The 12,032-nt window shown below is 42.3% G+C and overlaps 1 protein-coding gene across 1 annotated transcript; it reads left to right on the forward strand.

Moving 5' to 3' along the window:
- The first annotated feature begins 36 nt into the window (after window positions 1–36).
- LOC142098612 (uncharacterized) lies at window positions 37–6,199 on the forward strand. Its single transcript, XM_075181448.1, has 4 exons — window positions 37–366; window positions 2,090–2,212; window positions 2,594–2,938; window positions 5,069–6,199. The coding sequence occupies exons 2-4, from the start codon at window positions 2,125–2,127 to the stop codon at window positions 5,269–5,271; spliced, it is 636 nt and encodes a 211-aa protein (XP_075037549.1). The 5' UTR covers window positions 37–366; window positions 2,090–2,124; the 3' UTR covers window positions 5,272–6,199.
- Window positions 6,200–12,032: the final 5,833 nt, after the last annotated feature.

The following is a 12,032-nucleotide window of genomic DNA, read 5'->3' on the forward strand; positions in this document are numbered from 1 at the left end:
CCCCCACTCCCCAGCAGTCTGGAAAACCAGGCCTGGCTGGATCAGCTTTATGCTGGAACGGAGTCACCTCTATCATTGTACATTTGTATAGGGCCAATGGTATTGAGGGTCAGTTCCAGGTGAGAGGGGGGTTTCGTGATCTCTCGGATTAATCACAGGTGCTGGTAGTGCATATGTGAGCAATGCAGACTGACCAGATCCATTGATAACCTATATAAAAGCATGTAGCAGGTCAGATTGGTAATCAGGTGCACAAACATGGACCACAAGACCCACAGCTCTGTGTGGGAAGAAATAGCAGGAACTGAAAGTGTGCTACAATGTAAGAAGTGGAGGGTGGTAGACAGGAGCTGCATTAGGCAGGAGGTCAGTATTTTGTTGTCTTTGTGACTCTGTAATTTACAATGTAAAGATTCATTTGATGCAGGCAAGGGTTAAATGGCAGCTGGAATCAGTGTTCTATTCTAGTTCTGCAACATAGTATTTATTAGTTTGTTTATCTTGAGAATGTAACTAACCTAGTCCAGGAAACCAAGCTTTATAAACCAGTGCTTAATCTCCACTGCTGTTACTCTGTTATCAGGGATCACTTTGGGGGGAGGGATGATAGTAGTTTAGCAACTGATGTTTGCAGGGACTTTGGAAACCTCTTATCAAACACTGTGAGTAGCAATAGTGGGAAGTGTATGGGAGCACTGCCATCCAACACCCTGTACTTCTGCTTCTCACAAGGGAAGTTTTTTTTCTCTGTGCAAACTACTAAGTCTATGCTGCCAGTTTGTACAGTACCCCGATATGTATATGACCTATCACTTACTATAGAACTAAAAAAAAAAAAAAAAAAAATGTAAAATTTGACTGCAAATTAATTTTTTTGCCTTTTTTTTTTTTTCTTTAGAATTCCCATTTACTTAGCAGATTTTACCCTGAAGGGGTTAATTTGCCTGTACCTTGCTCTCCTGCATCTCTCACTACATGCATTGCTTTGTGTCTGTTGGTTGCACATAAGAGCACAATGTTTGGGATAAGTCACCGTTGCTGTGTGGTCTGCCTTAGCTGTGTCCGGTGGGCCGCTTTGTACCACATCCCACAGCAATGGAAAGCGATATATATGCGGACTACTTTATAGCTTGGCGGCGGTAGATGTTCGGATTGTTTTTCTAAGAAATGTATTACTATAATGTCCTCTGACCACAGAAGTAAACGGTTCAGCTCTGGCTGTTCCTAAGCGGTCAGAGTATTTACTCAGACCTACATACACCACAGAAATAAACCAAATTGTCTGATGTTTGAAATACATGGTGGTTACACACAGATTTCAAATAGATTAAAGAAAGGTAAACTTGCAGGAGGGGAGTATAAGCCTATAACTTGCTCATCTCAAAGTGAAAATCCCTGCTGTACTAAAATAACTTTATTAGAAGCATTATATGAAATGTAACCTTTTCACGTTTGTGCTGTACAGAGCACCATATACTTACTCCCTACTCTGATCACCTGTGACCTACTTTCTAGGAGAATAGGTCTGCTGGCAACACGTCTCATCAGATCTGGCGTAAGCATTAGCCAGCTGCTAGGGCTCCAGACTTTTGGGGATGTCGCTGAAGTTCTGTGGTCTGCTGCTCCTCAGTGTAAGAAAAAGCTCAGGGCTAATGGCTCCACACAGGGAGCATGGTCCCTACCTCCATGCTGCTGGCTTCTCTTGACAGGCAGCAGGGATTAATTATGGGGATGAGGAAGTTGATAACTAAAATGGTTAATGATGTTTTAAGGGGTTGTTATGATGAGGCTAAATGATTGTGTGCCCTTGGGACAGCGTTCTGCATCAGACATCAGTGTATCCAGGCTGCAGCTTTGCTGGCCAGGAGGTGGTAAGAGTTATTTTTATTTTTCAAAAAGTATGGGGGGGAGGAGGTGCAGTAGGTGGAAGCTTTGCTTAGTATGCACCGACCCCGCATTTCATAAATGTTTTGCGTCTTATTCCATATAGATATTAATATCTGGAACAGGAAGTGTTGGTTTTGGTTCCCTGTAAGGTGCTCTGTAGACAGAAGTGAGATGACATTACCTGCTTCCTCCTTAGTCGCAGCCTGGGAGAAACGCTCAGCCGGGGGCTTCGGTTCAATGATCGCCTTGGATTGGGCTCCAAAGTCCACCAAGATGTCTGCAGCTCTTCTCCTAACCCTCCTCTTCTTCATAAACACCTCGAGAGGTAAGAAAGTAATCACTTGATGTCAGTAATCTGTTATTAATGAGAAGACTTCTGCCAGAAATCCTCCGCTCTCCCTCTCTCATTGTAGGTTCCTGAATATCTGTTTTTAAAAGACTAAAGTGGTTTGAAGGGTCAACTTTAAAAGGTTGAAGGCCCATAAATACTTTTACGGATAGAAATAACAGTAAAGTTTCTGCTGCTTGTCTACCCTGCTGCTTTCATTGGCTTATTCCACTAGTGCCATGTGTTTCTCTAAGAAGGGGTCTGTGGTGGCTTTGTGTGGTTGATCTTGGGCTACACTATGGTCCTGTCTTCGTGTTGTGTGAAGAGTGAAATTGTTCTAAGTAACTGATATTAATAGGGCTGATTTCTGACCCCCAGGCGCTCCGGACCGGCTGGTATGGCAGTCTGATGACCTCACTATAGAACGCAAAGGCTCCGTGAAACTAAACTGCAGCTTCGATGAGTCTCTTCTCAAGCAGAAACCTTCGCTCAGGTGGATTAAAATGGGCCGGAATAAGAGAGAGTTAGAAATCTACCCGAATTACAAGTACTCAGTCCGGTTTCATGTGGACATTGAGGCTTTCAAAAACCTTGAGGATGCAGGGATTGTAATGAACGATCTGAGAAGGCAGGATTCGGGGGTGTACATCTGTTGTGTTACCATCCAAGACAGTGGGGTATCCAAGGAGTGCAGAGGAAAAGGAACGTATCTCACCATCCAAGGTAACTCCAAACCACAGCCCAATGGATTTGGTTCGGGTTGAACTTTCCCTTTAAATGCAATAAATCACTGATTGCCATATCTATTCTAATATAATGGAGTGATCGTGTTGCACACAGTACCATACACTGTAACCACTACTGGACAGGGTACCCGTCTAGCTATAGACCGCTCTTAATACACTTATATAATGATTTTCTTTTCTATTTGACTACATTCTGAGTATTTATTTATTTATTTTTTTATATCAATCTTCATCTATTGTTCATCTGTATTTCCCTAGGTCTGAAGCAGGCAAAGATATGGCAACTTATAGCATGTCAGATAATTGAATGTTCTCAGCAGCACAGAGTATTTCAGTGTGTGCTGATCTTGTCTCTTAGTGAGGGCAGGGTTACATGTGACAAGGGCAGTGACATGATGTGAGGAGGGGAATGGAGGCAGCAGGAAGCCACAGACTGACAGTTATATAGTGGAAGGAGCAGGGTCCTCAGCAGCACAGAGTATATCAGGAGATGAGGGATGTGTTAGTGAGGGCAGGGTTACATGTGACAAGGGCAGTGACATGATGTGAGGAGGGGAATGGAGGCAGCAGGAAGCCACAGACTGACAGTTATATAGTGGAAGGAGCAGGGTCCTCAGCAGCACAGAGTAGTGATGTGTTGCTCCTGTCACACTGATGAAAGAAGTTTGCAGAATCTATGATATATAGTTCATACACCCAACCTGTACTAGAGACTTTCTGTACTGCGGCCCATTTTCCTTTATTTTTGCATTATTTAACATGTTGGGAATATCAATGATTTTAAGCCACATATTGTATTGAACCATTTCGCTGTGACCATGTAAAGGTGCAATGACTGAGGCCAATGCTTATACAGGTCCTGGTTATCCAAGAGGGCTTCTAATATCTATAAACCTCCAGTAGGGGATGCACTATTCCTACTGAACACTGATGTGATGACATCAGAACTTGGCTATTATACAGATATTTACAGGAGTTCATACCTATATTCACATCACTTGCCTGTGTCTTTCTGCCCTGTCTGACCTGTGTGCACGTTTCCTGTACTGGCCCAGAGAGCCTCATAATGATCATATGACCCCTCACACTGGGGGGCGTTGCTGCAACCTAACAATGATTTTATTGGGGTGATGGTACAGTCCTTACTAGCAGTATGTAGTGTCCATTGCAGCGTTTAAAGTCTTTAAAATGGTTTCCTTGAAGAAAATAATGCAGCGAGTCTGGGGGAAAGGCTTCAGGGCCAAGTGCAATATATTGGATGGGGGATTCCACAGATAAAAGCTGTACTATACTGGGTAAAGACTTTATATGACCACTATTACTCTACTTAACTTCCCCATTACATCTTACTTCTCCATCTGGCATGCATATTAATGAGATATTTCTATGGAACTTATAGCACGGTCGTGTGTGTCAGGTTTAGATAATACATTAAAATCTGGCACGTTTTGCACTGGGCTGACCTGTGGCTCTTGTGTGGCTATATAAATACGCTATAGATTCCCCTACACAGCTGGTCAGATCCCGTGCCACACATCAGACAAGTTTGCAGAGGAAACGTCCTGTATGTCTTGTCTGATTCCTTCCTATAAGCTTGTACAATCCTGAACCTACATGTAGGGGAACTACTCCCTGGGACAGTTGCTTTGCAAAACTTTTTATTTTGCAAAATGGTCACATGGGAACGTATTCAAAATTTTTGCAAATATTGATGAATACCTCTTAACCAGGGCTGTTAATAAGCAGGATGCCCCATTATGTGTACAAAAGGGGTTTGGCCAAGCAGTCTGCCTCTGGAATGCAGGCCCCGCCCAGGATGTGTTGCGTAACTTTGTCAGGGGGGGTGAGGGGAGGGAGACCCAAGTGAGATGCATGGTTAGTGCTGTACTTGATGTATAGTGTAGGATGTCTTGTACCCTATGTCATGTATTGTACAAAGTATGTCTCACGGTGTATTGTGCGGACAGCTGCGACGCAGTACACTCAAATGTAATATTTCACATATTTTTTTCAAAGCATTGACCCGTTCCTGTTGTACAGTGTTACCTAGCTGGTACTTTATAATACGTTGTTATAATTCATGTCTCCTCTTCTGCTTTATTTTCAGCCACAAACTACGACCGGCTGGTCGCCTGCTGCCCTTTAGGAGTCTTCCTCGCCACCCTGCTGGTGTTGCACGGGTTGGTATATAAGCAGTGGGTAGAGTACGAGAAACTGGAAAGCTGTAGTGGAGGCGCAGAGCAGAGGTCGTACAGGATACGGATCACGCGGTTCTTCTCCGGCTTCACCGATCTCTTCTCCACTTTCTGACGGCAGAGGGTATGCCACACACTGCCTGTAATAGGCTTATACGTTGGTCCAGTGGACGGGTCAACTTTAAGACATTTAGAGTTTACAGCATTATTTTGAGTGTGGGCCGTCACCGGATTTTGTGGGCAATTCTACAACCAATATAGTTCAATGTGTAAAACATCCCTGTTCTGCACAAGATCTGTTTCATCCACACATTACCTGCTCCTATTCCCGGTTACAGCTGCTTTGTGAGCTGCACCCACTCATTGGAATTTCCTCCCTTGCTTTCCTGAAAACTCCCCACTTCAGGCAGCTTATCAAATTCCTGAATCCTCTTTACTTCCATTTTCTTTTTCTATTCTGAACCCTTTGACCCCCACACTGACATTGCTGTGTGACTGGATCATACAGCCCTCTCTAAGCACTCTTCTTATTGCAATCTAGCTGGACCAATATGCAATCTGTAGCACTTACACTCGTGTGTAAAACTTGTATTGTCCTATAGATTGTAAGCAGGAGCCTCCTAAATGTCTGTTAATGCAGAATCTTGTTTAATTACAGTGTTTGTCTCCAATTGTAAAGCGCTGGGAATGTATTCTGGCATTTCATAAATAAATGTTGAGAATATTGGTCTTTACATCTATAAATGTGTGTAGTTGAAAATATTTAATTGATGTTGCCAGCTCCTAGCTGATAATGGGTTGGTGGTGTATGCATGAATATTGGTACGGTCCACAAAATGATTGCCTCCACTCCTTCTAATCTGTTCTGGCATCCAAATTAGTCTGTATTTTTGTCGTAGAACATACATTTAATTTTGGCTATTTTCTTCTTTTTTTTTTATGCTGCAGTTTGCATGGTCTATCTCTGTTATGGCAGCAATGACTGTAGGTGTAAATGAAGTTATGAATAAACTGTGGATGCCGGCGTACATAGGCACCACTAAAACTAGACAATGGAATATTTGCTTTGCTCAAAGCTGAAAATCTGCACTAAAACCATACCATGCCTAACTTTATTCTTTCATTGCTTAAATTGCACGAGGCGGATAATAGCTAACTTGTGCCTATGAGCAGTGTTGATAAATAGCTGTCATTGTCACATTCCTTCTCTCTGGTTCTTGGGGGAGGCTGACATATGTGGTCAATATGAGTCAAGTCAGGTTGGTTCATGCATATTGCAATATGTTAGCTGATTAGTATCAGTCATCTCTGATCTAGCCAGTCCTAGAGTACTAATGTTGCCTGATGCACAGTAAATAACAGAACTCCCAGTTCTACAATATTAAGCCTGCAGTTCCTCTTGCATCCTACAGAGCACTATACTATAGTGCGCTGTAATACTCTGTACTGTGCCACAATGTATGTAAATAATAAAATCCTTTTTAGTAGGAAACCATCATTAACAAAAAATAAAAGAATAAATAGCAACAATACTAAAATTGACAATACTAATAATTAAACAAAAAAAAAATGTCAAGCAGCCATACATTCCAGTTTTGCACGAGTATCTGGCCGATAGTTTCCCACAAGGATGAAAAGTATTTAATTTAACAATATGTTGTGTGATATTTATTTTCTTAAATAATGTGTCTTGAGTCCTAGGGCTAGATTTACTAAGCTGTGGGTTTGAAAAAGTGGGGATGTTGCCTATAGCAACCAATCAGATTCTAGCTTTCATTTTGTAGAAAGTACTAAATAAATGAAAGCTAGAATCTGATTGGTTGCTATAGGCAACATCCCCACTTTTTCAAACCCACAGCTTGGTAAATCTAGCGCATAGACTTTTTTGGCAGAGTTTCAAAAGTACCTGTGTATATACTTTGTGATTGGTTCGTATAGTTTCAGCATTGCTAATTAATATGCATACTCATAAAGGCACTAACTAGACTGGATAGAGCATGTTCATCACAGAAGACCTGTAGCACCCAAGTTTCTAAGAACAATACTGACTTCACACGTGCACTATATGTATCTTGCACAGTGACAGTTGTCTGGAAGGAATTCAGTAAACAGATTGTGGGTGGTTCAGAGTTGGGAACAAATGCAGCAACTGCGCTGAATATTTCCACGTTGACTATTAATTCTGTACTGTTGGTGAGGAAAATCCACAATGCATGATATCTGAAGTAGCACATATACTCTCCTATACATTGTGCAGCATTTTCTCATTAAGTGCATTCATGTGAGATTTAAAGAACAATGTGATTGATGGCAGGCTCACAGGGGGGGTGGTGGTGGTGGTGGTGGTGGTGGTGGTGGTGGTGGTGGTGGTGGTGGTGGTGGTGTGTGTCATTACCTCATTGCATAATAACGCACCCATGTGAACCGTAACGCAGGTGCCCTAAGGCGAGCTCAGGGAGGACAGAAACCTCCTGTGGAGCTTTTGCCTTTCTGCTCCACGGGAGGTTTCTGTCCTGCCTGAGCTCGCCTTAGGACACCTGCGTTACGGTTTGACAGGTGTACCGCCCCTGCACTAGGGACTGTCATCAATATGATGCAGGCCTGGAACACAGAAATAAATAAACAGGTCACAGGCCCATGTTAAAAAAGAAGCTGTTTAGCAAATTGCTTCATTATGGTAGAACAATGACGCACCAGCACCTCTCTGTAAGGAACCAGCACACAAGCTGCCACAAAAAAGGCAGCCTGATTCAGTAAGGAACAGGTAAAAGAGCTGAGCCACCTGGCTTCAGATGGTGTGTGTGTTGGTATAGAACATAGCGTAGGTCTTCATTTGTCTGAATCAAAGATGAAAGGGAGTCTGGCTGCAACTGAGAACCAGAGAAGTCCTTTGTCCCAGAGGAAGACTGTCCACGAGAGGCTCCAGACAACCATGTCAAGCAGGAGCTCGGCAGGCCCCAACATGACCACAGACACAACAAGAGCTGCAGGGAGACACCAGTGGTCCAGTTGGAGAACCATCCTCACGTCGACCCTCCAACACATGGAGACAGGCTGCGTAGCACCGAGCTCCAGGAAAGCATACCTGTCCCGTCAGACGAAGTAATTTCTTTACATATTTCAAATAATTATCTTCTTATCATTAGTTCCAATAGGTGTAAGGGCATGTGTCTATAAATCTGAAATTAAAACTAGTAGCTATCCATTACCATAGACCAGCTGTCACCTATACCTGTCGTTATATCATGTGTTGGAGTTTACCAAATGTTTCTGCTTATCCGGCTAATATCCCTGGTCACGCTTTGCTGAAAAGGCATAAAACTAGCTACACCCCGTATCTCACCAAAAGTCACGTGGTGCAACTTCTACGAAGAATACATTTGATACAACAATTAAGGCCTATTATATTACTTAATATATTGCCATATTGATTATTATCTATCAATATTTTGTAGTAAATGTTTTCAAATATTAGGAGGTTTGTGTTTGGCAGCACAGAATGTGATCACTGCTACAGTTGTTTGCTGCACACATTGATTTATTGCAGGGACAGTGAAAGTTCCCTTTCCTGCAGCCCCCTGTATCCTGGCTCTCCCGTTGTTTATGAAGTGGGAAGTAATTGTAATGTAAACAGCAGAGCTGAGCCAGGAGGGGGATGTGAGGAAGTTCAAGGAAAGGAATGAAGGAATGTTATCAGCCCGAGAGGGAGTTGCTAAAATTTTACAGAGGAGAAAAAAAATGTGTGTAGTGGGGCACTCAGAGGTCTTATCTCTATAAAACATGTTTACAAACTTTACTACTATATTACTGTAAACTTGTTTTATATAGATAAGACTTCTGAGTGCCCTTTTCTTTTTGCCTTGTTTTCCTTAATGACACAGACCAGTTATGAATATTATTATCTATTTATTTCCTCTAATTCTGCAGCGCTGTACAGAGAACTCACATCAGTCCCTGCCCCATTGGAGCTTACAGTCTAAATCCCCCAACATACACACACACAGACCGAGAGAGACTAAGGACAATTTGATAGCAGACAATTAACCTACTAGTATGTTTTTGTGAGTGTGGGAGGAAATCGGAGCACCCGGAGGAAACCCACGCAAGCACAGAGAGAACATACAAACTTACAGAAATAATATAGAAGGCTGGGAGGACACTGCCAGAAAATGATGTGGTGACAATTTTATTGCACTTGCTTCCATGTGGGCTGCGTATGACAAGACACGGGGCTTGGATCAATAGATCCCTTGCTGGAAGTACCTACCTGACAGTATACATGTGTCACGTTCCTTTTAGAACACAATGGACCTTATTTAGAGTTCGACATGTTTTGCTGTCCGAACATAAGCGTAGAGTTTTTTTTCACCAAAAAGTGTACTGATGTGTGCATGTCGAGTCCCAAGGGGTCATTTCGGTGGATGTGTTGATGCAAGAATGATGGAGGGACCATGATGCAATTCACATCATCAGACACTTGGTCATAGGGCTTTCTCCAAAAACTCTGGCAGATGAAGAAGTGATGTCACCATATACAGTGCTCATGATTTACAGATAATTTTATTTTAGCTGTGGTAGTGTGGTAAATGAAGAAGGAAATGCCTTGGTGAGTACAGTTTTACACTCAGGGCCTCTTTTAGAATTTGGTACCTCACAAAAAAGGATCACGTGTATCATCATCATCATTTATTTATATAGCGCCAACTTATTCCATAGCGCTTTACAGTTGGGGACAAATATAGTAAACTAATAAACAAACTGGGTAAAACAGACAAAGAGGTGGGAGGGCCCTGCTCGCAAGCTTACAATCTATGGGACAATGGGAGATTGACACATGAGGTTAAGTCTACATTTTGCATTTCGGCCCAGCCAGACTGCAAAGGTAAAAGTGACTCATAAGCTAAATGATCCTGTCACATAACAATGTTGGTCAAGAGGTAGTTGTCTTGTGTGAAATTGTGTAACGGGTGGTAATAGGGTAATGTAGTGAGGTTAAGAGGGTGGTTGAGGAATATTATAAGCTTGTCTGAAGAGGTGGGTTTTCAGAGAACGCTTGAAAGTTTGTAGACCAGAGGAAAGTCTTATTGTGCGAGGGAGAGAATTCCATAGATTGGGTGCAGCCTGAAAAAAGTTCTGTAACCAGGAATGGGAGGATGTAATGAGGGTGGATGAGAGACGCAGATCTTGTGCAGAACGGAGTTGCTGAGTTGGGACATATTTTTAGACAAGAGAGGAGATGTATGTTGGTGCAGCTTTGTTGATGGCCTTGTAGGTTAGTAAAAGTATTTTATATTGGATGCGGTAGAAAACAGGCAGCCAGTGTAGAGACATACAGAGTGATCCAACAGAGGAATAACGATTTGCAAGGAAAATCAATCTTGCTGCAGCATGCAAAATAGATTGTAGGGGTTTGAGTCTGTTTTAGGGAAGACCAGTAATGGCCCTTGTGAGTCACAAGCAGGCTGCATGGGGTCCTGAAAGTCGCCAGTATCTAGTTTATGTCTATAGTCCTCAATGCAAGAATAGCCACAGCCAGAAGATCTCAGGACACAGCTTCCTAGTCTTATTTTGGGCCCAATCTTAACCAATGACTTGAACTTTGGTGATTTGTCTTGTTGGAACCTTCAGGCCGCCATCACTTACTGCCACCAATCAAAGGAGAATCTGTAGAATGTGTTCAGCCCTCCTTCCTCACAGGTCCGATATGTCTAGGCTGCTAATAGAAAACATAACCCAATGAACTAATCAGCCCATTTCAGGCCCATATATGTATATAGCAATATAATTCTAGGAGTTCACCGGCATGGGAGAAACCAGTAGTCTGCCGCTGGGCTTCATTGTGCCAGACAGGACTCTCTTGGCACCGGCAAAATGGACAGGGAGTTAATTAAACCAGCTGTGTTTGAAAACAAACGACAACAAAGAAAAGTTCCCAAGATTAATTCATTAATCCCTGCCCTTTGGTTAAACAAAAATAATCAAATAAAACCTAACAGGCCCTACCTTTATTTTCTATACACAAAGGAAATCATTTAAAAATGTGTAAAAAGTAGGGAAATTGCCGTCTGCTTGGCAAGGTGGTGATGGCTGTGGGGTGCCATGGTGGGCATCTTACGATGACAGAAGCGGGACCTATCCGGGAATTCTTTGCAGAGTACAAGCCAGGTCCGCAGGTAAAAACAAGATTTTTAATTTGCCTGATGAGATTATTTAAATGAGTTTCTAATGGTGGAGAAGACACATATAACGGGACTTTTCAATTGTCTCTCTTCTGTTTGACATATTTACACATCTTCGGAGGTGGCGGAGACGTTAAATTAAGACCCTATGTCCCCTCGCTTACATGATTCATTCAAGACGTAAATGAGGTGAATCTGAGCAGTATTTTAGGTGAAAAGTCGAAAAAGTTTAAATGAACAAAGTGTGTTGTCCTAAAGTTTTAGTATTTTGGACTTTGAATAGATGTTTGTGCTTTTTTGCCCTATGGGTGAAAAGTGGGAGCAGATTGACTTTCTGGGCACAATCCACAAACCTATATGTGCACCATGCGGTAAAATAGGTGTATTTGGTCAAAGAGAAAAGCTGTGTGCGCACGCATATTTTACCTTAATTAAATGTACCAGACTGCGCATAAAAGTACACACATCCCACTATTTAGGAGAACAAAAAGTGTGTGTGGTTATTATAACTGGGTGATGGTAACTTTGGCACGAATCATGGAAACTATTTTATTTCTGCTATTTTTGACAATTCTCTCTTCTATTAAAACAAAATGATGTGTCTCACTATGAAAGCGACAGGAAGGCCTGAGTGTCATGGAAAACCATCAAGACGGCGTTGGACGACAGGTCAAAGAAAGTATTCATATATGGAGAC

The sequence above is a fragment of the Mixophyes fleayi genome, chromosome 7 (assembly GCF_038048845.1).
Source record: "Mixophyes fleayi isolate aMixFle1 chromosome 7, aMixFle1.hap1, whole genome shotgun sequence".
In the NCBI taxonomy this organism is placed as follows: Eukaryota; Metazoa; Chordata; class Amphibia; order Anura; family Limnodynastidae; genus Mixophyes; species Mixophyes fleayi.

Excerpts from the sequence above, each read along its gene's own strand:
- LOC142098612 (XM_075181448.1), top strand. The coding sequence starts at position 2,125 with ATGATCGCCTTGGATTGGGCTCCAAAGTCCACCAAGATGTCTGCAGCT. Across the intron at positions 2,213-2,593 it reads CTTCATAAACACCTCGAGAG|GCGCTCCGGACCGGCTGGTA; the intron begins GTAAGAAAGTAA and ends TCTGACCCCCAG. Across the intron at positions 2,939-5,068 it reads AACGTATCTCACCATCCAAG|CCACAAACTACGACCGGCTG; the intron begins GTAACTCCAAAC and ends CTTTATTTTCAG.